The sequence below is a fragment of the Trichoderma reesei genome (genome assembly GCF_000167675.1).
Source record: "Trichoderma reesei QM6a unplaced genomic scaffold TRIREscaffold_24, whole genome shotgun sequence".
NCBI lineage: Eukaryota > Fungi > Ascomycota > Sordariomycetes > Hypocreales > Hypocreaceae > Trichoderma > Trichoderma reesei.
Genome location: NW_006711171.1, coordinates 95041 through 120925, shown reverse-complemented (window position 1 = coordinate 120925; position 25885 = coordinate 95041). Strand labels below are relative to the sequence as shown.

The window sequence follows — 25885 nt, the reverse complement described above, 5'->3', positions numbered from 1 at the left end:
CTCGCCACCTATCGAGCATGTCTCAGTATTCAGCCGCGGACTAACTGGTGGCTGCATGGATACGACTCCTCATCTGCAAGTGAGAAAGGTCAGCCGCAGCGAATTTTACAGAGTGCATTGACGAGGTAGTAACTGTCCCGGGAGTATGCCTTGTAGCAACACGGATGCGATCAATTCCGAGTTGAGTACTGTCTGTTTCTAATTCATCAGATAGTTCCGCTGTCTTTTACGATAGTCGAGTAGCTAAACAACCTCTTTGTAACCAGCAACTAACAAGACCTACCTTAGACACTGAGGGTTTCTAGCATAGAATGGTTTCCAAGCCAACAAGCATGAGTGGCAAACTGGGTCCAATCGTAAAGAGCTAAAGAGTAAACGATTGCAATGCCCTAGACGGATGATACTGATGTCCTAAGCTTCCGTTCGAAAACTCCGCGAGCCAATAAATTTGAGTCTCTATGTCGTCTCATCATGTAGTCAGAAGTTGGGCATTACGGTAAGACGTACCTGAGAAGGCGAAGTTGGTGAACAGCTACAACATAACATGGAGTGCTGGGTGGCAAGCATGCCATTGTGTATGAGAATCTCAACATCGCGTCACAAAGGTGCAGGCCTCTATTTCTGCGAGTATCATCCGAGGTAATGTATCGTCTGACTACGGCGATATGACTACTTGGCAGACGCTGTTATACATTACATTGTGGCATTATGCCTTGCTACATAACGCGAGCCCGGTTCCAGTTGCATTTGTCATTGATTCCACACATTGAACGAGATTAGCGAGATCTCTTCTGCATCTCTGTTCAAGGGCAGACTCTGTCCCTTGGCTCACGAGCCCGCCATTGTCCATCCAAAAGCATTGTCTTGTCGATCAGTCCTGCTAATAGAGACTTTGCAGCATCTGATCGGTCTGAAGTGTCTTGATAGTTTCAACCTCGCCGATGGTGGCGTTGCTAAGTCAAAGTGGCTGCAGAAAGGTGAACACATTGAAGCGGGCTCGCTTGCAGATTCCATCAAGCGGTGAGAACTGACCACGGACACATTGATCGATCCTCTGCCTTGACGACTTCAAGATCTTCAGAATAATGCCCATGTGCCTCGGGAACTAAGACACGCCAGAGAGGAGGCTCCCACTACCAGCTCCGCATAAGTAATTGTTAATCTTATTTGTCTCGGGAATCTTATATCCTGCTGTACCAACTCCATATATTCTCTTGTTATTTGCAGAGAGCACATATACGAATAGCTTCACGGTAGCAACATCTATCTCCTTGCATCTCCTGAGTCGCTCGGGAGCCTAAATCTTGCTGTATCAGACACATCCTGATCATCTGGGTCACACGATCAGACTATTGCATAATCCTGCTCGGCTGTCTTGTGAATCCCGGCATTTGGAGCCCGGGCGCTTTGAGTCACTGCATTATTCCTACGTTGTCGGCCATTACAGGCTTCACAGAACGTCAGTAAAGATAGCATTTAGGCCTGACAAAGGACATGCCATCTCAACTTCTATTATCAACTGGATAGGCCATGGAGGCCTTGAATAAGAAGAACTTTGCATTCCTCTCAGGTCTTAGAACACGTGCGGCCTCCGTATCACTGGACTTTAAGACGCCGGCAAGAGTACTTTGACGAAGTATCAGTGTTGGCAAATGCTTTAGAGTGTATAGCCCCGGGGGAGCAGTCATAGATCACTCACCGTATGCATACGAGTAGATGTAAGCATTAGTGTTTGGAGGATTCACGGCCCCTGGCTGCCAGTCTGTCGATCGACAAATGTGTGTGGCTCATCTTAGTCGACTTCGCCCCCCCACACACCGGGAGAGCCCTGTGGCAGTAGCTGCTGCATGGTTGCATTGCTTCCATTCTTTGGAGGCTCGGCATCTGACGGACATTCTTTTGGGACCCCGGGAAGACGACCTGACGTGACGCTTACTGCTTGTGAACGATAGACAAGCCTCTCATTGTCCGTGATATCTGGCACATGGCAGAGCGACATGCTGATTATGACAGATCGAGGCATCACCAAAATCCATCTTACATCACCACCACGGAGGAGAGTCTTCCGCCCTTGTGAGAGAAGCTAGACAACGACGGCTACACCTATTTCCCCTTGCATTGGCGGGCCGATTCACGCGGGCCGCGCCAGGCGGGCGGAGGATATACTCCTTACAACGGAGGCGAAAGCATTGTGAATGGATGCTCATTCGGGGTGGCAAGGTATAGCCACGTCGCCCTTCTCCAAAGCTACGACTTATTACTTGCCTTAGGTAGGCTAGGTTATGTGAGATGTGCGTGGCTTGGCCCCTAAGCTTCCCAGGTGAGTCAGGATGCCCTTTTCTATGAGCCTCATTCATCGTGTGCCCTTGGACATGGCTATGATATGTCGCGTGATGATTCGTCTTCAGACGAATATCCACCCTCAGCCCCCCTACATATACATACTAGAAGGCTCCTTCGCGCGCATCTGTCTGTGACTGCGCTCTGGATTGGAGTGGTCAAGCTACGGTTTGAAAGTTCAGCTTGTAGGTCGATCGGTGGCAATGCTTGTCAAGCTGGTCTGTAAGGGAACTCTTGTGGTATATTTGCGCAGTTCCAGAATATTGGCAATGGGCGATAGAATTTGTCCTCGATTCCACTACTCCAGAAATTGTGGGACAGGAGATCCTGCATGTGAAAGCCAGCACTCACAGACTCGATGCAACCGACTCTCGCAACATGGTTATAATAGTGAGGAGCCTTGAGCTCTGCTGAGAAATTTACAAACCACACATGATCACAATCATCGGCCGCATCAGGCCTTGAATGGTGAATCAACTCGAAATAGGGCAAATCATAAGATAGTTTCGCTTCCCGTGCGCTGCATTCCTTGTGGCTGCACACTCTACATTTGCACCCTCGAATCTGTATCTGATGCTGTGACCCTCCTACCTGGCATTTCCACAGATGCGTTGAGCTAGATGACTGAAACACTTGAGGTCATCCTCACTGACCAGTTTGGAGAGCCCTGGATACAAAGAGCATGGGTCACACCAAGGCTGCCAGGAGCTAGGCGCAGCAATCTATCTGATGTCTTCTGCCCGATACTTACATGACACAAGCTGTATCTTAGGCTTCACTGCTAGGTCGTATTGAGCTGTATCATTGGGACGGCATCTGTTGGAGTTGGAAGTATATACCTCATTTACATAGGTGTATATAGGTAATCTAGTGCCTTTCCACTTGTAGACAATGACGGACGAATAGCATATCCGGCAGCTTCTCAATTCAATTGCTCTGAAAGTTTCTTCGTCTAACTGCTGAGAGCCTTCGCATATACGCGTGTTGGAGGGTATCATCACCAAGGAGCTCCTCGTCTATCCAGGGCCAAGAATGAGTTTTGAAGTGAGTAGCACTACTTCGATCAAAGCTGTCTCTAGACAATTCATCTTAGTGATACCTAGTAGATATGCCACTAGTTGACCAGTATATAGGTAGATATTGCTCATCAGGCTACAAGCCATATGTCTGTGTGCTAGTTACACCACAACAACTTCTCATTGATAGGCTTCAGAGACTTCAGCGAATGATATTCGGTTCCGTCACAGGCTACATCTGAGAACAGTAGACTTATCAGTGCTTATCACGATCCCGTTTCACCTCAAATAAGAGCAAGCTCTTTGTTTGACAGTGTATGCCCCGTTCCAGCTGGCCAGTGTAACGTCCACAGCATCCTGACAGTCGACTCGCTCTTCATTCCCACAACCGTGGTTGTCAAACGTCAAGGTTCCAGAGCTACACCCGCCATAACCCCGCAATGGGGACCCATCGGCACCCTTTGAAGTGGTAGAAGAAAGTCTCCTGATCGGAGCACGTTGGCATCCATGAGCCTTGAATCACAAATGCGGTACAACAGACAAAGTCGTGGCCCTCAGCAACACCAAAAGGCACGAAGCAATGATGCACAAAACAGCTGGGAAACTTTTACCTTTTGCTCACAATCAGAACCGTCTCACTCGGAGGCACAAGGCTATAATATAACTGATTGTCCATCGTTCGTGGCTTCGTTTCATTTGTCGATGGATCAAGAGAACCAGTAGAGCTCAGAGTCCGCATATCCCGCCGCAGCGCTTCTGCAATAGAGCCCAAGGAAGAAAAAGGATCCTCGCGCCATCGATCAGCTAGTCTACCTGTAAAGCCGTGGCCAGTCGATCTTAGACAACAAATGTGTTTCATCATCGTTACCCGATGCCCCGTGTGCTATGGCACTATACAATGCAACGTAGTCTCCTGCAAGAAGGTCCTCGTCGCCCACCAGACATGTGGCGATCGCCACCAGGGTCCCGACAACATCTCAGACGTGATGTGCAAGCACTGCTATCAAAAGACCCAGGTCGAGGTCCCCGAGCCTACCCTGAAGGACAAGGCAAAGTACTACGCCAGGAAGCTCAACCCCTCGGGCGGTTCCTCATCAAAGGTGCGTCCATATACGGCCACGCCGGTGCCTCTACTCGACGACCGAGTTGTACAGGAGCTGTCGGAGATTGCAAACAAGAAGCGCCGAAGCTCGCATGGCCCTACTCCCGGTCAATAAGTAAACGTGGTGTGCTAAACCGAGCTTCAGTAGGTAATATCTTCGAGATCTGCGTCAGGGACGTGCCACCAGCTGATGCTCTTTTACAACAGACGCTGAGCTTTCCAATGGCAACTCGAACGCCCGCACCGGTGAGGTGGGACACGTTGAAAAGATACCCCGAGAGTAGTAAAGACAGTATATCAAGGAAGAGCATAGATTCGGGCCGGGCCGGCGTTCGACTCCTCAGCTGCCCATCTTCGCATGAGCAGCTTCAGACAAGATTCGCCCATGGGTAGTAGGTAAGAAGATGAAGTGGGGGAGGAGGGGCAATGCTGGTGCAACTGGATGCTGAAAAGGCTGGACAATGGCGTTATATCTGCTTCTGTTTGGAATTGAGACCCATAACCCTTTGTGACATATTGAGAACATGGAATGAGGTGCAAAAAAGAAAGAAATGGCAAAAGTAATGTCCTCAGTGAGGCTCGAACTCACGACCTTCAGATTGCCCAAACTAATGGTTTGGATCATATTGAGGAATATGAGACTGACGCGCTAGCCAACTGCGCCATGAAGACAGGCTTGTTGCTTGAAATGGCACTTGCCTAATCAGGTATATGCAGATTTGGCCTACTCACAGTAATTCGGTTGATGGTCGAGAATCCAGGTCTGGTTCATCCCTCTCCTCCTCATGCGTAGGTAAGGAATTGTTGGAAATGACTTTCAATGCTTACTCTTACTAGATATATTAGTACTTAGCCGCTCGGTTTACCAAGTTCTTCAACAGGACAACGCATGCCCGCCAGCAGAAACACACAAGGTAACTGACTCAGTTCTTTGCCATACCTAGCCACAGTGTCAGGGGAGCGAATCGAGCCAAATAGTGAGTCGACGTCAAGAAGTGCCTTTGGAAGGTGTGAGTCAGAATTCTATGGGCGGCCTACATACCTTATGAAGCTTCAGTCACAAAATGAACTTGTGATAATCGTGCGGTTACATACTGTTACGACAATAATGAGGCATGCCTTTCACTCACCCGGGAGATCGTGCGGCCGCCGTCGGCAGTATCAACTCTATTCTAGGGCTATGTTTTCGGGAGTAACTGGTTGGACTATGGACATCAACCTACCCCATGCACTCCTTTGGGAAGTCAAGAAGCCTTCCTAATAGCAAACATTCTGCTGAGTTGGTCTTGGATGTCCACTAAATGCCCTGTTAAATGATCAAGGCTCATGCGTAGCGTGGAACAAGGCCAGATCTTGGCCCAAGTGCTCACATGGTAACATATGTTTACATCCTGCTGACACGTCCTCGCTTCTCACTGCGGATGATACTTTAGAGCAAGCTCCTCCTTGGACACTATAAAGGCTGGGGAAGCAATTCGTCAAAGCGAGCCCACATGCACGCCTTCGAATACCCAACCTGCCAAGTCTCGCCATCCGGGGAACCCGAGTTAAACCCCACCGAAGAGTCACTGAAGCCAGTAAGTCAGATATCCCACGTTCTCTACCTATCATACTGGTTCAACTGGAGCCGATGGAGCTTTATAATCGGTAGTCTCTCTTCTTTCTCCCCTTCAAAGACAAGGTTGTAGGCAGCAGTCACAGGCAGATCTTGTGTTGCGACCTACAGATGCCCAACGACAGGGCCAAACTATTGAGTTCCTTGACGGGGTCAACCTCGAAGTGCAAGAGGATCCTGATGCCGTTAAGCTGAGCCTAGTGTTACAGTTCCTCTTATTGACAATGGCCCTCCTCATTCTCACTAATGCACCTTGGTATACTTGTTAGGTCATGGTAATACATGTCCATGAAGTCTAATAAAGATGTTGCTACGTACTCCTACCTTGAGGGCTTGGAATGACACTTGTTCATGCAGGTGGCTCAAGAGTCAGCCCTCCGTCTGGGAAAAGTTTCCGATATGTAGTTGTTTGCTCTGCAGTTCTGGAAGTCTGTCGGGAGAAAGAATATGAACATCTCCATCCATCCAATGTTCATTGCTTATCAGGGAGCTCTCGATGCCTGAGTGCAGCTCCTAGAAGCAAATTCCGTTGTATTTCTATAATCACATCGTATACGGCGGCTTCCACCATCCACCATCTATCAAGAGAGCACTTTGTGTTATAGAGAGCCCTGGTCTGTACACTCATCCACACAAAGCTGTAGAGGGACAAGTCATTACTCTCAGCGACTAGCCTCCATCATCCAATCAAGGTACCAACAATAGGAGTCTATTCAACGAATCCTGATCACTCAAGATGAAGCATTCATTCATGCAGCCTGAGCTGAGATACATCGCTCCAAAGACCAACAACCTAGCCCGAGCTACCTTACTAGGAACAGCCCTCCCGAAATCTCCCAGGCGCCACACTCTTCAGTACCATACCCAAGGACGCGGAAGACAGGGCCTTATCACAAGTGTGCCGTATCTCGACACCAACTAACAGCATAATAAAATCCCTCCGCTAGTCCCTGTATCTGAGCTACAGTAGAACAAGGCCCAACAGCGTAATCGACATCGGGCCAGAAGGCGGGTCCTGCTTTGACATGCCGAAGGTTTGCATCACGTAGCGCCTTGATGCGGCACGGCCCCTACCAAGTGCGTGTCGTTGGATGCTCTTTTTGTTTTGAGTCTCGATAGTCGAAGATACAGATCCAAGCAGCGGATTGGTTACTCTTGTGTATCTGGTGTATCACGCTAGGAATTTGTTCCTCGTCAATGAACGGGCTTTTTTTTACGAGGAGAACCTAGCACTGTCAATACTTTTTCTATTATCTCATTGCATGTAAATATTCGGAACCTCAGTATGTTATATTAATCGTCTAAAAGAAATTTGTTCTATGAACTTGTAGCACACCCTCAGGAAGGCATGCCACGCATCAGGCTTCAGCCGCAAACCCACACGAAATACCACAGGCCAACAAGACACATCGCATCCCCATACCCAAATCCAAGTATCTGGGAAGTTTTATGGACACCGCACGCAGCGGTATGCAAGCACTGACGCATAGACGAGGCACGCTCAGCGAATCATCAAGCGAGTACCAATCTTTGGGAAGCATTGGGGCTCACTCCATCAGACGTCCAATTTCCTGGAAACTGGTATATCCACTTCCCCTGACAATGAAGGATGGGGACCAACAACAATGGCCATCGATCGTCCAGATGTGATTGGCATGGACCTGATGGCTTGTGTAATGAGGATCGAGTAGTACTTCGGGACCCGCAGATTGGCTCAAATATCGAGAGATCCAGAGAGACCAACACACAAGGAAACTTGCCTTGTGTATAGCATCTGGCCTACCAAACTGTTCAAGAATAGCATCAAGAAACATATACGTAATGACTGGAACACAGACCAAGACACAAAATACGGCACGAAGCACAAATCACGGCATCATCAACTATACGCATCAGCTGACATACTGATATAATTCTAGCCTTCAAGAAAGAGAAGAAAGAAAACTCGCCAAGTCTGCGCCACAAGGTCAGGCAATCAACTCCTCTCGGTACCGAAACTGCAGCATCGGGCCCTTCTGGGAGCTCACAAACCGATCATACAGCTGAAACTCGTTCCTGCAACCCCGACCTTCCAAGTCATTCCCCACCCCCTCGCCCAAGTTGCTGTTGGGATCCAGACGAATATCAAATAGCCAAAGAAGACGCGCCAAGACAATGGACATCTCCTGGTAGGCCAGGTACTTCCCAATACAACTGCTCCGCCCAGCACCAAACGGGGTGAATCCGTCAGTGTGTCCAGCCGCCGCCTTCATGGTGGCAGGCTCCTTGCCCGACACAGGCACGGAGCCGTCCTTGGCCCCCCTCTTGCGCTCCTCGGGGATCCAGCGCTCAGGCGCGTACTTGAGCGGCTCAGCAAAGTTGTCTCCGCTGTGGTGCATGGAATAGTGCGGTATTCCCAAGTTGACACCAGGCGGGAAGAACTCGCCATCAACCATGAGCCCGTCAGGGCCGACTTCGCGCGGCAAGATGCTTGCCACCGGAGGCGAAAGGCGCATGGCCTCGTCGATGCAAGCAGTCAAGTAGTCAATCGCCTGGAGCTCTGCAGAAGCAAACCGTATGGGACACTTGACGTCCAAGGCCTTCTTACCAATGTCCTCGACCTCCAGAGGGTAGGCCTCCCGGATCTCGCGCGTCACACGCTCGAGAGTACGAGGATTGTGCGTGAGGTAGAACAGCGTTGCGGTCGTTGAAGTGATCATGCCATCTGTGCCACCGATGATGAAGAGACTGGCCTCCGAGATGAGTTCATCAGTAGTGAATTTCCTGCCCGTCTTGGGATCCCTTGCTGCAATAAGAGCTGCCCAAATATCTCTGTTTGGCATTGACTCTTGCTCGAGGCGCCACAGAGCGAAGGATCTGCTCACTTTCATCAGATTTCCCACGCCGGTGATGAGCTCCTTGAACAACAACTTATGAAGGTTGCCGAAAAAAAGAGATTGCATGTGGCCGACCTGGATTGTCCAGGACAGTCAGTAAGGCATTGCAACAAGCCCGGAGTAAGAGAGGCTTTGCTTATGGTCTCAAAATCAACTTACCAAATGAATACCAGCAACACCATTGGGCAAATCCTTGATAAAGTGCCGATACTGGGGATCCCTTTGGGCGTTCCATGTCCGGCCAAATGTAACAGAGCCCATGATGTCGGCAAGGCAGAAAGCGACGGCGTAAGACATGTCCTTGCCAGAACTCCATCCGTTCTCGCCTTGTGCCTTGCTGCCTGCCCCCTCAGCAATGATGCTGATAAAGTCCTCAACGTGAGGCGTTACCTGGTCTTCAAAGTCTTTTACGGCAGCAGGCGTAATGGCGGCTTGGTTGACTGCCCTCCTGAATGTATGCTCTTTATGATCCACGGTAGTCAGAGACATCTCGGCCCCAAAGAAACGCTTGAAAGAGGCATATGCGTCGGCCTTGTTGGTCTTTTTGCGGACATCGTGAAGGTCTTTAGATGCCTGTGCAGAATTGATCGAGAGGCGGTTGGGTCCAAAGCGAACATGTTTTCCTGCAACACGAACAGCCGGTCAGTTGCAAATGACCTCGTTGAAAGAAGGGACCCAGAAGAGAGTATCCGAGTCAACGATGACTTGAGATGACCAGGTAATTTGTTTCCCTTCAGCTTCAAGCCTCACTGCGATGGTTCGGAAAGAGGAACACGGCGGATCGAAAATCGAGAGACGCAGAAAGCTCACCATAACGCTTGTGCTGCTTATCAAGCTCCAGATGGCGGCCCCCTTCAGCAATCCAGTAAACAGTGTACCAGTCTGTGAGAGCGGCGATCAAGGGTCCAGGATATTTGGCGAGAGGATGGAAGGCCAACCTATAAACACAGCGTCCGCAAAGCTACGGATATAGAAAATTAGCCCACATACAGATCTAGGGTCCCACGCCGATGATATGATCGATGTGATGCGCAGCGGCACTCAATTAAAGTGAGAAATGGAGTCTCATATGCGTCTGTTGCTCCACGGTACCGTTGCGCGAGTAATGGATCTTAAATTTGCCTCTCCAGTGACTTATACAGAGAATATAGGCTGTGATAGAAATCTCGGTTGAGACAGACAGACTGACGTTCAGTTAAAGCGCATTTCACATACCCATGTTAGAAGACCAAGAAACACCAATTGCGCCCACCAAAGAATGGCAAGAAGCTCGAAATGTCTCAAGTGAGAGTACAGCAGCTTGCTCAGTCCTAGACAGGCAATTGCGAAGCCGCAAGCAGGGATGGCGTGAAAGGCATTCATGGGTGACATTCTTTTCCTCAATGCAACGATACCGACAAAGCCGCTGTCATGGGCAGTAAGTGATCTTTGCTTCTCGTGTAAGAAGGAAGTTGACCCTCTGCTGAGATCGGCCTTTGTCTCGTCAAGGGTCTTGAGTAGGTACAGTACTGTGGGATCGACTTGAGTGGTAAAGAGAGAGAGAGAGAGAAAAGTGCATGAGTCCGGGGTGGAAGGTCAGAGGTGGGCTAATTTCTTATATTAGGTGTACGAGAAACGATCTGAAGTATGCATGTGAACCATTCAGGAAGACCGGGATCCCTGCCATTGCTTTCCGTACGTCGTACAGTATCACGAATGAACCAGATAAAACGCGAAGGAGGAGGACGAGGTCTGTGCCTCAGTATCACAGTCGAAAGGTTCACCGCACAATGCATGTAGGTTGTCACGATTATTGTTGGCTGCTCGATGCGACAACTGCATATCAAAAACCCCAAGCCGGCTCTTGATCCGACCCCATCTAGAAGCCCCCGTCCATGTCTATTGTGGAGCGGGCACTGCATGAGAATACCACCTCAGCTCAGAGGCACTAGTGATTCACAGCCTGGGTAGAGCTTGGATTGTGAAGTCGTCGTTGGCCGTCGCCAACCCTCTCCAACATAGTTATCGCATGTCGGGTGCACAATACCCCTACTTACATGTACTTCTATGGCACAGACCCGGGATACCGGACCGCGAGTCTGGATCAAAGACTCTGGGCCCTGGTCATGTTAGAGTCGGGGCCATGTCGTGAAGTACTGCAATATCCTTCTCGGTGTCCGTGGTCTGCCATTGCTGGGAATGGGCGGATGTAGAAGCCAACATGCGCAAGGTACGAATACTACTACATATAGCCACTCCCGAACCGCTTATCCTGACAACACTGTATCTGCTTCATCCTTGGAGGCATAACGCCATCTTCTCTCGTCATAGGCTCTTTGGTTTTCAGGCAAGCCGCAGCTGCTTTTCTCTTCAAGATGCAAGCTATGGGTAGAGACTTCTTGTTGGAGAAGGGTGTCACAACCCCTGATGCAGATGTTGGACAAATCCTTAATGTCTCCGTAAGTAGGATTTGAATCAGAGCTGGCATTCGTCCTTCGCCTGCTTCTCGGAACTTGTAGGCCAGCGGCTGACTTTTGCAACCCTGTTATAGAAGCGGAGCCCATTCTACCAGCTGAAGACTCTCTTCCTCTTCACCAAAAGCGACTTCAAGACCGTCATTGTCCCACAGAGCATATTCGCCGCTACGGCAGCATTGTCAAAAACACAGCTGACAACGGCAGGCCCAGAGGGGCCCGATGCCACCAAGGGTTGGGGTGTAGTCTCCCGCGTGCCTCTGATGCTTGCGTGGCTATGGCTCAATCTCTTGGTCGAAGACATTGCCAACCAACGGCTAGAAGGGGCAATCATAGAAGACGCAGTCAACAAGCCATGGAGACCGCTACCTTCACGCCGACTTACACCGGAGCAAGCTCGAGACTGGCTCATCGTCTCCATCATGGCTGCCGTTGGGCTGAGTGCTCTCTTTGGCGGCTACAGCGCGAGCATCACCTTGATGGTCTTGATCTGGATGTACAACGACCTGGAAGGCAGCAGCAGCGGCATATGGATCCGAAACGCCCTCAACGCGGGTGGCCTCATGTGCTTCAGCTGGGGTGCCCTCGCCACGCTCTCCGGCGGCGAGCTGCTGCCACGAGGCTTCGCTTGGATTCTGGTGACGGGGGCCGTCATCATGACAACGGTCCACGCCCAAGACCTGCCGGACATTGAGGGCGACATGGCCCGCGGGCGGCTCACGATGCCCCTGACGTACGGCGAGACCGCGGCGCGAGCCTCGCTGGCAGCCATGGTCATGTTCTGGTCTGTAACGTGCCCGTTGTTCTGGGATGCGTCTCTGTGGGGATGGGCGGCATCGACAGGCATTGGCAGCACCATGTCGGTGCTCGCGTTGCAGAAGCGAGGCCAGCGATGGGACGAAGTGGTGTGGAAACTGTGGTGTCTGTGGATAACGGTGCTGTATATGCTGCCAGCAATGGAGAAGTAAACAAGTTGATAGGCGTTATAAGTATCCTTGTTTTGACATCAGCTTCATTCGATGCCCACACCCATGCTTGGGTGCTAGACGGGTTGAGTAGTATCGTAGTGTAAATGGCGAGCGAGGGCGCAGGCAGGCCCAGGCCATGCAGTACTGCGTCGTGGCTAAAATGAAGCATGTATATATGTGTAAGTGGAGTGATCAGAAGGAGGCCCTGGTGCCAAATGCAACATCACAACGTCTGCAATACGAAACTCATACTCCATCGGCCTGCTTGAGGCCATGCAGGCACTGGCGTTGCTGTATGTATGTGCTTGCATGAAGGATTCCGTCGCATTTCAGGACAAGCGAACACGCCTATTGGTTTCCAACCGGACCTGTTCCTGCATGGCATTTACCAGTCAGTTTGCATGTCGTTACCGAATTTGCACGAAGCTTGCAGGAAGACGCTGAAGCTCTGCTCTCCATCATCTGGCGGAGAGGACGGGGGAGAGTATTAGTCCTGAGATTCGAACGGAATCCCCGGGTGTGGTTGGTCTGACATGCACGTATTTGAGCACGCCCATGCATGCCTGGGATGGTGTACGGGGCAACTTGCATGCTCGGTAATGGAGAAGCAGTATGGGAGGCTGACATGAATCATCGAGTAGATGGAGGACCAACAGCTTACCTCCACTGACCTGGCCCGTCATCACCTTCTTGGACTGACAAAATGCCAGGTAGCTGTGGCAGGCTGCTGCTATCGAATGTATCAAATCGACGGAGCGACAACTCGTCTTGTTCGAGGATACGGTCGGATAGGAACGTCGAAGGGTCTGAAGCCCGGCAGGTCCCTTCCATGAGAATGCTATCTGCGTGTGGTGGGTTGCCTCCCGAGTGCTTCAGCGGCCCCGAGCAACTTGGAGGCAGCAGTCTGCGTGCTTTGTATTTTTGAAGCATCATGTACAGTATCTGGTCCCTTGCTTGCATCCGACATGTCGACTTCAACAGATGGTTGTCGTCCTGCTAGTGGAGCTTCGCGTGCCTCAAGTTGCAGACCTCGAGCCCTGACGGGGGGTATCAATCTTTGACATCTTGACCTGTCATGCCCGTCTAAAGCTCCCTTCGCTTTCAACTGCATGCATCCCGCCACGGCGGCTTGGGAAGCCGGCCGCATAGGTGAGATGCCAACGCACAACCCCGCTGCCAAAGACTGTTGGTGACCGGGTTCGCGGAGCAGCTCGGACTCGACTCGTCATACGGGCGGACCGTCGTGATGCAAACGTGCTCTGCGACGGATTCAGACACAATGCTGACATTTCCAGAGTCTGTGGGCACAGCTAGAACTTGTCGTGGGAGCTATAGAGCCCACAAGGCGTGTCAGTTCTGGTATGCAAATCGTCTTGCCTCACGCTCGAAAGCACAGTTGATCAGACAGTGTCTATCTGCACGTCAGCTTTTATCGGAAATTATCCACAGCCTCCAGAAAACGTCTTAATACCGACGAATATGCCGCGCAACTCCGCTCTTCGCCCTTGTTCCTGGCCTCCCTCTCGGCCAACCTGCAGCTGCATCGGCGGTATTTGCCAAACGGAGAAGTCAGGGACAAGTCGAGCGTCGGTCTTTGCCCTTGTTAAGACATTATGGGATGTTTTTTCCCCAAAATTGAGAACATGACAACTGACGCATGCATGCCGAACCGGTTTCTACACGTAGGTAGTATGTAATATCAAGGCGCATTCGGTAGGCACCATGAAGCTACAAATTGGGCTGGCATGACCCTTACCTTGTTACAACGGAAAGCACCACTGATCCAAAGCGCGACTATATCAACCCTCGCGTTTGTCGGAGGAACAGACCTTTCTTACAGCTTGATTACCTATACAGCCTGTGATGGTAGTACCTGAGCTTGATCCCCTCGACTCGCTCGTGTCCCGTTATGCGGGATTTGTACTAAGCTAACCTCGTCTACATCCCTGTTACTGCAGCGGCAAAGCACCACACTCTGAAGCATCATATGCAGCTAGTGACTGATTGTTCGCTTGTCAGTTTGATCTGCAGGATTAGTCTTCAGAGGCTGGTTGAAACGGATGGAGGAGCTTTGCGGCCGACCCATCGCCCCGTTGCCGGGTCCGTCCCCCCCTGAACGGCCCGTTTGGGCGGGTTGCCTGGCACCCTGCAAGCACGGAGATGCCCGTACCCGGTCACTGCTTTGTAGGCCCAGAAAGGCTCTGGAAGCGTCGGAAAACATGTCTTTGTGTAGAAAGCATCACTATGTGTGCTACACATCGGTAAACGTATGCCTTTGTACGACCTTGGGGCACATGGGTAAATCTTCAAGTGTGTGTTAGGTAAAGCCACAATGTTTCTACTACTATGAATACATCTTACACTGCGGGTTCGTATTGTCTTGAAGATGAGCTACGTGATAACTAAGAGGGTGAACAAAGTATGGTTGAGAGGTGACCATTGGCGAAGACTATCCCCATACTGCGGACTCACATAATGGCTGGAGCCCGTATCATGCGGCCGCCGCATCAATGCATTCATGCTCCATAAACATTGCAATCAACGGCCAACTGCCGGCAGGCTATTCCACATCAAAGCTACAGTACCTGTGCCTTTCGCCATGACCTCAGGGAAACAGCAGCTGCTATACAGCAAATTTGTCCCGTGGTCATGCCGTAAGTAAGGTAGATACCTAAACAACCGCGTACCCGCTACCATGCACTTGTCATGTAACATAGCCTGTGCATCTGCATCGCACTTATCCGGTGTTGACTGCATGCCAGCGGACCGGCATACTTGTAAGAACCGCTCCAGTGGAAGCCCGAGCTGGGTGCAACGGTAGCCTTCCACTGTCCCGGAAGTATTACCTTTCTTTCCAAATGGGATGCTCATCGAGATCTTGACCAAGCCTGAGTAATAACAGAGCCACTTTTGAGGACAAGCAGGCTCATCACGAGTAATGCATAGAATGAATGGTGTAAGCGATCACACCTCGACTACGCCGGCGGCCAAGCTTCACCAAATTGACGTTGTTACACGATGAAACGACAGGACGCTCTCTGCAAATAGAGAGCACCCCTCGAGCCCGACAACGTAAGCCGTCCGAGCCGCGAAATGGAAATTGGTGCTAAATCTCTCCATGGTTCAAAGACAACATGAAGCTCTTCAAGAGCTCTCGTGTATGTGTTGGTTTCCGGTAGCCACGGCGTCGACAAGTGCAACCTCAATTAGGCGAGACGGCACATCCTCCAGCATCACCTAGCCCCAACTTCCCGGACCTGCCACGCAGTTCTAGAGGGTCCCTGTGTGAGTGCGAGACAAGGGGCGGGGAAACAAAAGGTCTCGGCAGCAGACTAGGTATAACAAGGATTCTACAAAGTGTGACTTCTAGAACCATTCTTTCCTTCCATAGTCTGCGAACAATACTCATCTTCAGTGACCAGGAAGTTGTAGCATTAGGTCTGGGCAACCGGTACCACCAGCCTTCTTCTGATTGTGGCATAGATCCTCTCTTACTATCGTCACAGAACACCTGAAATTGCCCCAGAAGTTCGGAAAGGTTTGTGGTGTATTGTGGTTCTACAGTGTATCCAGAGTCTCTAGCTTCCATGCGCCCCTCCCCCAGCTTTCTATCATGAACCGTTTGTCTTCGTAGCATAATCACACCACTGCTTGTGAACCTTGGTTGATGAACCCGCCCTTGACATCATGCTAAATACTCTTACCCGCCAATGTACAGATGCGTAAACTAATGCGGCCACATACTGCACCCACGGAGTGGATGCCAAAGACGTAGCTAGAGCGCAAATAGAACGGGAGTGGGAGAAGTGCCAACAGTGTTGGGGATTGGCCAACGTCATCGGGAACGTGCAAGAGTGGCTGGTTTCGATACGGCATTGGCCTACGATGCTTCTGGCTCGTGACTTGAGACTCGCCTTTCTCCAAGCAGGGTTGACGACGAACGGGCTGCAGCGGGTAATGTCGTTCCAAACTCAGCCTTATCCAATTGCTTGTTACATCCAGACAATGAATCCATACCTTTTTCCCCATGGCCTGGATGTTTGGACACATACTGATAACTGCCGATCAAGCGTCATTATATCCATGCAAAGTGCAGTTATGACTTAGTGGCAAGGGGGGATAGGGTTGGCCAGTGTGTAGTAGAAGAGCTTGATGTTTTGATGGCGTATACGAAGCACATACGGGCCATCATTAACGCCATATCGAACAAGTAGTTGGCTGTACTTCTATGAAGCACTAGGTATATAATATGCGTGAATGACAGCTCCGCTTAATTCTGGGCGCTGCACGGCTTTGCTTCGTCGCATTTCTTTTGAGGTGAGTTGTTCGAAGCTATATATATACCACTACCTAGATTAAGACATATTAAACAACTAGTGCGCGACGCCCTGACGTCTGTGGCTTGGAACCAGCATCAAACATGAGAGATGATTTACTCGAGTTGGCAAAAGATAGAAGTTGCAGATTCAAATGTCAAGTGTGGCTGGAAGGCTGATTGGCCAAGATGAGCTCAGGCGAGGTGTCTGACAAACTGGGTGCTGATCAATATAAGTGATCAAAGGATGCGAGACCTCTCGAAGTCATGTTCCCTCGTGAACGGTTCGCTGCTTTGATGCTGCATTGCGCTTCGCTTGTTGAAGAGAGAAAAGACACGTTTATTCGTCCGAGCTGTAGTAAAGAACTAGAACCCTAGTCTCGTAAAGTGGTAAACGAAATCGCTAAATCATGGACTCACAAGAGCAGGTCCAGCCAGGCAGCGAAAGCTCATCCTTACAGGCTCATGCATCGACTCAATAGATTCTTCAATGGTATGTTTCAGAGATCCTTGTCTAGTTCACTTCGACTTTTCTTCATTCATATACCGGTCCTGTCCTATAGTACCTATGAGAGCTGCAAGCAATGTTTGCACCATGATCTGCTGTATGCGCTTTCCCATATCAATATAGACCAAGAATGCAGATAATAACGTCACGCATAAGGAATCACATTCCCTTAAGTCTCAACTTGAATGGTTCGACTATTGAAGAGCAGGAAGTCCAAAACACTCAGTTGACTCTTTAAAAAGGAACACATATCAGCAGTACTGTAAGCATGAACCATATGACGCCCCCCCCCCTCCCTCTGAACATTCGGACATATTTGGGTGAAGAACCGCTACCTTTAGCAATAAAAAAAAGAGAGAGCCTCACAACGCCCCCTATCATGACCTAGTCTGGGGTTGTCTGTCTGTTTTTTCAAGGAACGTCAGTGACACAAGCTCAGATATCCCAGAGATGCTATACAACGGCCCAGGCTAAGCCAGTATATCACTTACCTACAAAACTACCTATACTGTCAATTGGCATTAAACAAGAAAAGTACTTGATAGACATACTTGACACAGAGAAAAGATGCCGTCCATTCAGCCAAACACTACATCTTCCCAAACTTCCAAAGCCAGTCCTCCTCCCGGGTAAACCACCCACCCTCTCCAAACCGCCAATTCTCAAGAACCACACGACAACCACGCCAAGACACTTCCAAAACCAAAACAACCCAAGAACCCAAAATAACAAAATCCATCTTTGAAAGAAACATGTACATTGAACAGTGTGAAACCTCAGTCGCAGCGCAAAGTATATCCGCTCCCACCACTCCCTCCGCTCATCCCATCTCCGGCGGGGCCGTTTCAACCCCCCCGAACCCGGACGGAGCAACGGCGAATCCGTATCCACTTCCCCTCCGCCGAGACCGTCTTTCACCCGTCCGGCAGGGGGCTTTTCGCCCCCAGGCAACAAGATATGGCAATTTTAATCGTATTCTGCCTGCTAGCAATAGCAAAGGCAAAGGGGACTCGAGTATGCTAGGCATTGTTCTTTCATAGGGACATCTTGTAAGTCTTGACAACAAATGTGTCACCTAAGCGATCCTAGCTGAGCAGATGTCTGCTCTTTTCACAAGGTTGGCTTTCATGTCTATCACTCATGCCCGATACTTGACTTCACAAACCGCTCATACACCTCTTAGTAGTCGTACGCAGATTCTCAAGGCAAAGTTCCGGCTTCTCGTATCCCACTGAAGCATATCGTTGAGCCCACCCCCCCAGGGTTGCCTTCCCGAGAGTCGTTGTCAAACGACCGCCCGAACAGGCATTTCTCTCCCAAACGCCAGTCCAGTCTATTCACCATCATCTTAGACCCTACGAGTAGCCATCTGATAGTTGCCATCTTACCGATTCAACCATCCATCATATGCGTCGCCCACATTGACAGGACATTGATCCTACCTTCTACCAACCAGCATCTCCACCTCACCCATGAAGATCCATCCGTCTCTACCATATGACATCAGAAAACCTCACATGATATCTCCTCATCTGAGTAAAATTCAAAAGTGAAAAGAGGGCATCAATATGAGGAAACGGCAAACAGAGTTGCTCAAGGGCGGCCTCCAACCATACACTTCTCATAAATCTTCATCCCCACCCAACCACAGCAATGAGACAACCATCCCGGCATTCTCCAGCCCCATCATCACACAACTTCACAACCCCTTCCTCATAACTCAGCATCCCCCAAATCTCCATTCACCCGGTATCATCCACCTACCCTCGCCGTTCAACCAAAAGTAAGCACCCATCATGATATCGAGCAACAAGCCGTTTGAACACCCGGCATCTGATAAGCCCACAACAGGCAAAAGTCCCCTCCCAACAGGTCCTTCCTCATCCTCAATCCTTCCACGCTTACCCTTCCCCCTCTCCCCCCTCCCTCTCCCCTCCCAAAACATAGTCAGTAGGAGAAAGTTCCCATTACAAAAGTTACTCCACCGCATGCGAAGACGGCGGCCGTTGCAAGGGGCCGAGAGGGAAAAGAGCTCATGTACCAAACCCCCCCTGACTTCCCCGTAAGCCAACGTCTGTTGGGCAGAACTGCTTCTCTAGCGCGGCTTCCTGTTCCGATTCGCACTCGCAAGTCAGGGCTTCTCCTCACCTCATACCCACTGCGCCCAAGATAGCGGCCGAGAGGTTGCAACCCAAGCGAGTGGACTCACCGCCACGGCACGATGGCAGTCTTCACTCCGTGAGGGGCTTCGGCGTCGACGGCAAGTGACCTTGTCCCTGAAGATAAACGTAGCCGTTTGCGGCAACAAGGATGCCTCGCTTCACCTCCAAATTCGCAAGAGTTGCCTCTTCAGGGCCGTCATTAGGACGTTCGAAAGATACCGCTCTGCAAGCCCGCCTCGGCGGAACACACAAATCCAAGCTTATCGATGTGTCATCTATCAACCTCCCACGCCCTAGGAGAAGCATTAGCAACTTCTTCAAGAGAATCCTCCGGAAGAAGCGTCCTTTCAAGCTCTTACTTGGCATCAAATGCCACCGTGTCCGTAGGCAGCACGCGGGTTGTCATGCCCCGAAAGGTCCTTGCAGCATTAGCAAGCCCCCTTGAGTCCGACTCATTCACACAGTCATGTGCCAAATCGACTGGAGACGGCGGCAATGGATGGCATGTTTGACACATCGGCTGTGCTGCAGCACTTGATGCAACCGTATATGCCGTCCCATTGGGATCCAAGCCGGAGATGAGGTCCGGTCGGAGAACCGTAACGCGAAACCATCCTGCCTGTCAACAGCTAAGGGCACGTCTTCTCAAATGATCAGTGGGGCAGGGACGACACCAAAACCAAAGTACGGCATACATGCCACATCAACACGATGGAAAAGAGGCCAGATATGCCATCAGGGTATAATTCCATAGAGAGAACTGACAAAGTTTCTCCAGCCAGGTCGTCAACCCGAGGCCGCTTGCCACTCGGCTTTGATAATCCCTGAAGCCGGATCAGTCTGGCCGACATGGCAGAGTCCAGAGAAGAGCATCCCGCCGAGGGAATGAACGTGAAAGGCGAGGCTTTCCGCTTGCTCGTGTCCACCAGGGGTTGGAAGCCGTTGCTCGAGGCGTCATCCTTTGACGACGAAGTTTGCGTGGAAGTCGATCAGTCGGGTTTCAAGAGACAATTCCAGACCTGTTCATCCTCAACGACTGTACCACCCGGTGTGATTAACACTGCTGTTACTGCGTCCATGAGGTTCTAGAATATGGCCACGATGAGGCCATGATACCTCGTGGCAACGAAGCCCTTAGCCACGTATAAGCCTCGAGAGAGCAGACTCATAAAGACCCACCCCTGAAGGGCCGTCCAGTGAAGCCAGGTCAAAATCAAAGCCACAGGCACCTTCCTGGCAAAAACCTTAATCGAACAGCTCCTCCAACGAGCGACCTCGGTCCGTAGCTGATATCCCACTTTCCGCTCTGCCAGACTCGCGCTTTCACATTCCATCCACCCGGTTCCCCGTCGTTGATGAAGCCGTCTCAGTCCAGACCTCGACCTTATGTAATCACCGTCGTCCCTGGCGTTGAAAATCGTCAGTAGCCGGCGAAAAAGTTTTTCCCCTTTGCGTACAAGCCTGGCAGGCAAGGAGCAATTCCTCCGGGCGCCCAGAGATCCGTCTCAGACGCGCGCATTGATGGGCAAAACCGAAGACCGAACGAGAACGAGTCCCCAGTTCACCGCCAGCCCGGCGACGTTCTCCGCCCTCCAATGGGGGGGAACGAGGGTAAAATTTCGTCAGCCGCGCAAACGGAGCTTCGACCAAGGGGCTGACTAAGGCGGGATGGGTGCTCGACGATGGTTCAAACGGTTCAAACGGTTCCTTGTCCTGAGGGCTGTTGATGGGCTGATGATGAGAAGGCTTGTTGCCTTGTAAGCATGTGGTTGCAAAGCCACGCAAGCTGGACAAGGGACAAGCCGCACTTGTGGCGACCGTGTAAATTTTTCTGATAGCGCCCGCGGTGGCAAGCCGGCGCCACTGTCGATCGCCGGGCAGAGGCATCTTGATGGCCATCGGAAGGACATGTGACGGCAGCTCATTGGGTGGGTAGACGGAAGGCCTGTGAGGATATCGAAACGGCCTCGTATGCACTTGTTGTATGTGTGTATGTATGTATATACTGTAAGTATGGTTGTATGTATGTTGGTATGTTTGTATGTATGATACTCTCAGGATTGAGGAGATCGTGATCTGCAAGCTGTTCAGCACGAGAATAGTACTAGCATACATAGACTGCCGCAATGTGCGGACAGTCTGATCACAATCCCGCGGATCTGCCTCTGCGACAAGGCTCACCGAGCACATGCAGTGGCAGCATTGTGAGACACCGCAAGGCAAGGGCCGACATCCTGGGCAATCTCACCAGCTCGCTCACTGATTGGCTCCAGGCGGACCATTTTGGACGCAGCGCCGTGGTCAAGTCGAGCTTTGTGTTGGGTTCCCCTGCAGGGGTCCAACGGGATCCTGACAAGGCACTCAGGATCGGTAGTCGCCCAAAACCCACGGGCAAGTTTTGAAGAACAAAGGTTGAAGTTGCATTGCGACCTGTCCCGAGGCGCCGGCACAACGGTCGCCATTATTAATGTTCCGCTGCATGGCCATGGAATGTCGTAGCCAATTCGAGAACTCCGCCTGGCTAGAAGTCGGGAAGTCCCTGGATGGATCTAGCATCGAGTAGATCAATATGGAAGATGGGCTGCCCGGCTCGGCGCCACATGTGGCTGACGTTAGTCCCTGGTCCACGTCCCGTATGTACCGTATGGCCATCTAGATACGAGAACGGTATTGATGAGCTGCTGGATGATGTGCAGCTCTTCTATACTCGTATGTGTCTCCTCGTTGGCGTCATTGCGCTGGAGAGAGCGGCATTGATCGACCTCAGAGACAGAGATATGATGCTGCTGTCGCCCTAGAAAATATCTGCCAAGCTGATGATCAGTATGTACGTCTGCACTGCTCGGCACTGAATCATAGGTAGCATCCTTCATTTGCTCATCCATCGCTGATGCCTGTGCTGCGATGCTCCCTCGCCGCTGTGGCTGAAGCATGTGAACACATTCATCACACCCTGCCAAGCCATCCTGTGTCTGATCACCACGTCTGTACAGTAGCCCCAATGAGACATGGCCTGTTGGGAGGGAAAGCCGAAGATGCGAGTCGAACCTGGTATATACCATTCATGGAAAGTGATGCTGATGTTGTTAAGCGCCAATCGTCATACTCGCACGAGGGTGATCTGCCCTCATTCTCCATCCAGTCCGTCGACCAGGGCTGCTACTAGCGACTGCAGGAGGACGGGACGACTGCCCATGATAGGCCACGGTCAGCCAGCGCGCCCTGGCTACCGTTTGAGAACGGTTGTAGCAGCTCCTCAAACGGACTCCAAACACACCGACCGGGTGGGGGCCATATGCTGCTGCTCTGAGTGCAAACACCCTCCGTACACGTACGCGGTACAGCTCCACACAACGCCACCCCGTGGCGCCTTCAATTCCATAGCTTGGCTTGGGCCGTGTGGGGTGGTCGACCCTGGCCAAGGAAGCAAGCTTGGTCCTGTAGTAGTACGAGTGTAGCTATCAGGCGCCATGGTTCCCTTCGACAGCCACACGAGGCTCTGCAGGGCAGGCACCAAAAGCACGTCCCGGTTCTCGACCAAGGTAGCCATCGACCTGCGTAAGCCATTCGGTGTCTCCCTCCCAACCAGCTTCGTCCAGAGACATGTGCCGATGGCTAGCTGCGAAGAGCCACCGACCGCGGATGTCATGGCAGACGCCAATGGCATCACCAGGAGGGCAGAGCCGGACATCCAGATCGGCATGGCATGGCCGGTGCTTCGCGACTGCCAGGGTCCATCCAGGGTGAATTTTCAGCCACGAGGGGGGCTTGGGGGGGGGGCTTTCGAACCACGCCCAAGCCTCAAGCCCCGACCCAGACCCCGGAGCCATCCTTCTGCAGCAAGGCGTCAGTACCGTCAGGAGCAGGAAACGGAGGGAATAAGATGATGAAAAGTTCCTGAAGGCAGTAGGTAGTTCTAGAAAAAGCGGACCGTCTTGGGGCTCGCCTCGGTTTTGTAAGCGCGGCCTGGCGCCCCGGCCTATCACAGCGGGCAGGGAGCTTTTGCTCCGGGCTCGTTGCTGTGTCCCATTTGGACGTCGGATCACACATGGCTCAAGCCAGCACAAAGAAATGCGGGTGGTGCACCGCGATTTTATCTGTCAAAATGGTTCTCCCTCGCCGCTGCAACTCCCGTGTGCCTCCTGCCGGCGAATCTTGCATCTTGGACGCCGCAACGGAGGGGACACGGCCACTGCAAGCAAGCCCGCCTGTCCACTCCCCCCCCCTTCAAGACCGCTGTGGCTTGTCTCTAGGAGTTGAGGAGCCAGGGCAGTGGCAACGGTTGGTAGCTGTCTCCGTCTCCATCTCCGATTCGGATAGGAACCTCCAGTGCAATCCTCCTTGCCTGAAGCCACATCCCGCCCCGATCCTCCCTTAAATCTTCAGGTCCGGCCATCTCCTCGGGAGAGCCTGTCTCGCATTTGCTCGTTGGTTAGCTCAGCTTCAGACGGCCGTATTACCGGGCATACACCATCCTGCCACGCTTCGTCGGCCACCTTCCTTAGCAGCTGGAACCAAGCGTCGTCTCGCTCATGTTGCCAACACCAGGACCAGAACTTCGCCCTGCCCCTGACCATCCTTTGACCCCCGTCTCCAAACGTGCTTGACGGACAATTTACTCGAGATAAATGTGCACGGCGCATATGGCTGAATGCCCAGTCTGCGGGAAAGAATATCTTCTCTTGGTTGCTCTGTGTCCGGATTCCCGGCCGCCTTCCAGCGACTGCCCTCAGGGGGTCACCATCGTCAACGAGGAAATGCGTGAGGGCGGATGTCCGAGTCCCGTCTGTCCCAACAGCCTGAGAGGAGGCTGCCAAGTGATGTAACAACTAGCACGATTACAATCAAGGAAAGACACACCCAAGTTCAGCCGAAACCAAAGGAAATACAGAGAGCCACGACAAGGACGCAACACTCGGGACGCGCCGGGATTTGACTGACCCCCTGGATGAGCTCATTCAGAGCTTCTGCTCAGACGACCCAACCTCAACAACCTGGTCGACGCCCTGGTATGGAGGGACCTCGAAGTTATACTTTTTGGCAATCGATGGAGACACGAACCTGTAACCGCTGGTTAGCCCGCCAGCCCTGAGAGACGTATTAGCGCATACAACGGCCAAGAGGTACGTACCGTCCGCCAATAAAGTGCCGGCCAGTGAAGTGGTTGACCAACGGTTTAGGAGCCGTAAGGCTGACAAGAGCTGTCGGCATGAAAGAACTTCCTAATCCCGTCTTTGGGGGGCCATTCTCGATATCCCACGACGACGGCGCATCCACTGAAGTGACGGGGATTTTGGTCTCCTGGAGAGCTTGGATCACGGACGGAAATGGTTCCCGAACCTCACCTGAAAAGCTGAATCCTGAAGCGAGCGTCAATCAAAGAAGACCATCTTTTGTGGCTTCACGAAGCAAAAGGCACCAACCGAATATCGCATCCACTACATGGTCCGTCGAGTTCATGGCTTTCGAAAAGTCATCCACAAACGGGATCTCGAGATCTTCGAGTTGCTTCGTCAATCGCTGCGAGCAACGGTTAGCAACTTTGGCAACTGCGTGGGAAACGTTCTGGGAGGGGTGAAATTCAGAGAAAGAGCAAGGGAAGATGAAGAGAAACCATTTCGGGGGCCGAAATTCAGAGAGCAGGGGAAAGTCAAAAGGGGATGAAGGACGGAACACGAAGCAGGATTGAGAGCAACTGGGCATCGACTTTTTATCGTCCACGACGCATAGTCGAATGCCAGAAAAACCAACATTGTCCAGCAACGCTCACTCTTGACGGGTGAGTAATAGACAAAACACCACTCAAGATACCCCTATAAGCACACATTGATAAAAGAAACATTATTCAAACATGGCATGTGCTCGCAAATTCGATACTCTACAAGCATGGCCAAGCTTAAGCAGACGCAAGAAAAAAGGCAGACCTACCTGGTAGAGCTCATTCTTGCTTCTCTTGGGGTAAAAGATTGCCGGCTTGTACCCGTAATAGAAGAGATGTCGTGCGGCGACAAGGCCATCCCCGCCTTCCAGATCTCGGTCAGATCTCTTGCACATCGGCAAAAAGGAGATAAGGCGCGGGACAACACACCATTATTCCCAGGCCCACACGCCACCAGGATTCTTGGGCCTTTGTCCAAGGGCTGGACACGGTAGACTAGCAAGGTGACCCTTAGCAATCCCATTCCGGGGGGGTGCAGGTCATATCACCGTAGACCTGTCATGCTCCCGCTCAGCGAACCGTCTGCCGCTCACCTGCCTGCGAGACCGCCAGCCCGGCGAGCTCCATGAGCTGGTCGATGGAGAAGGCGCCAGTGCTCATGAGCTCCTGGTCCAGCGCGGCCGCGGCCTTTGCGCCGAGGGTCTGCGCAGCAAAACGGTTAGCGCCAAGCAGCGACGCAGATGCATGAGAGAAGAAGCATGGGGGCAGACCTTGATAGCCATGGTGTAATCCGGTAAGGACGAGTGCGGACAGTCTTTGAGGTCGTAAAGCTGTGAGATTCCGATTTCAGCGATTGTGTCTCTTGAAGATG

The 25885-nt window shown here is 51.6% G+C and overlaps 5 protein-coding genes across 5 annotated transcripts; 2 read left to right on the top strand and 3 right to left on the bottom strand.

Annotated features, from left to right (window-relative positions):
• Nucleotides 1–4227: 4227 nt before the first annotated feature.
• On the top strand, nucleotides 4228–4573 carry TRIREDRAFT_111050 (uncharacterized protein; the record flags this gene model as incomplete). The annotated part of the gene is made up of 2 exons (XM_006968585.1): nucleotides 4228–4234; nucleotides 4266–4573. 2 exons carry the CDS (start codon nucleotides 4228–4230, stop codon nucleotides 4571–4573), a joined length of 315 nt encoding a protein of 104 aa, XP_006968647.1.
• A 3467-nt stretch (nucleotides 4574–8040) lies between these two features.
• On the bottom strand, nucleotides 8041–10320 carry TRIREDRAFT_111049 (uncharacterized protein; the record flags this gene model as incomplete). Its single annotated transcript, XM_006968527.1, has 4 exons — nucleotides 8041–9024; nucleotides 9109–9572; nucleotides 9760–9910; nucleotides 10165–10320. The coding sequence occupies 4 exons, from the start codon at nucleotides 10318–10320 to the stop codon at nucleotides 8041–8043; spliced, it is 1755 nt and encodes a 584-aa protein (XP_006968589.1).
• An 829-nt stretch (nucleotides 10321–11149) lies between these two features.
• On the top strand, nucleotides 11150–12370 carry TRIREDRAFT_111048 (uncharacterized protein; the record flags this gene model as incomplete). The annotated part of the gene is made up of 3 exons (XM_006968584.1): nucleotides 11150–11158; nucleotides 11304–11387; nucleotides 11480–12370. The coding sequence occupies 3 exons, from the start codon at nucleotides 11150–11152 to the stop codon at nucleotides 12368–12370; spliced, it is 984 nt and encodes a 327-aa protein (XP_006968646.1).
• An 8116-nt stretch (nucleotides 12371–20486) lies between these two features.
• On the bottom strand, nucleotides 20487–23058 carry TRIREDRAFT_123608 (uncharacterized protein; the record flags this gene model as incomplete). The annotated part of the gene is made up of 5 exons (XM_006968526.1): nucleotides 20487–20759; nucleotides 20813–21360; nucleotides 21537–21894; nucleotides 21997–22327; nucleotides 22633–23058. The coding sequence occupies 5 exons, from the start codon at nucleotides 23056–23058 to the stop codon at nucleotides 20740–20742; spliced, it is 1683 nt and encodes a 560-aa protein (XP_006968588.1). The 3' UTR covers nucleotides 20487–20739.
• Nucleotides 23059–24203: 1145 nt separating this feature from the next.
• On the bottom strand, nucleotides 24204–25719 carry TRIREDRAFT_51603 (uncharacterized protein). The gene is made up of 6 exons (XM_006968525.1): nucleotides 25608–25719; nucleotides 25444–25509; nucleotides 25284–25378; nucleotides 24779–24875; nucleotides 24487–24715; nucleotides 24204–24416 (listed from the first exon to the last, which is right to left on the bottom strand). The coding sequence occupies exons 1-6, from the start codon at nucleotides 25672–25674 to the stop codon at nucleotides 24314–24316; spliced, it is 657 nt and encodes a 218-aa protein (XP_006968587.1). The 5' UTR covers nucleotides 25675–25719; the 3' UTR covers nucleotides 24204–24313.
• Between the last annotated feature and the right edge of the window lie 166 nt (nucleotides 25720–25885).

Coding starts and splice junctions, on each gene's coding strand:
- TRIREDRAFT_51603 (XM_006968525.1), bottom strand. CDS start 25,674: ATGAGCACTGGCGCCTTCTCCATCGACCAGCTCATGGAGCTCGCCGGG. Junction 24,876..25,283: donor GCAAGAATGAGCTCTACCAG/GTAGGTCTGCCT, acceptor CGTTGCTCGCAG/CGATTGACGAAGCAACTCGA. Junction 24,417..24,486: donor CGGCACTTTATTGGCGGACG/GTACGTACCTCT, acceptor CAGCGGTTACAG/GTTCGTGTCTCCATCGATTG.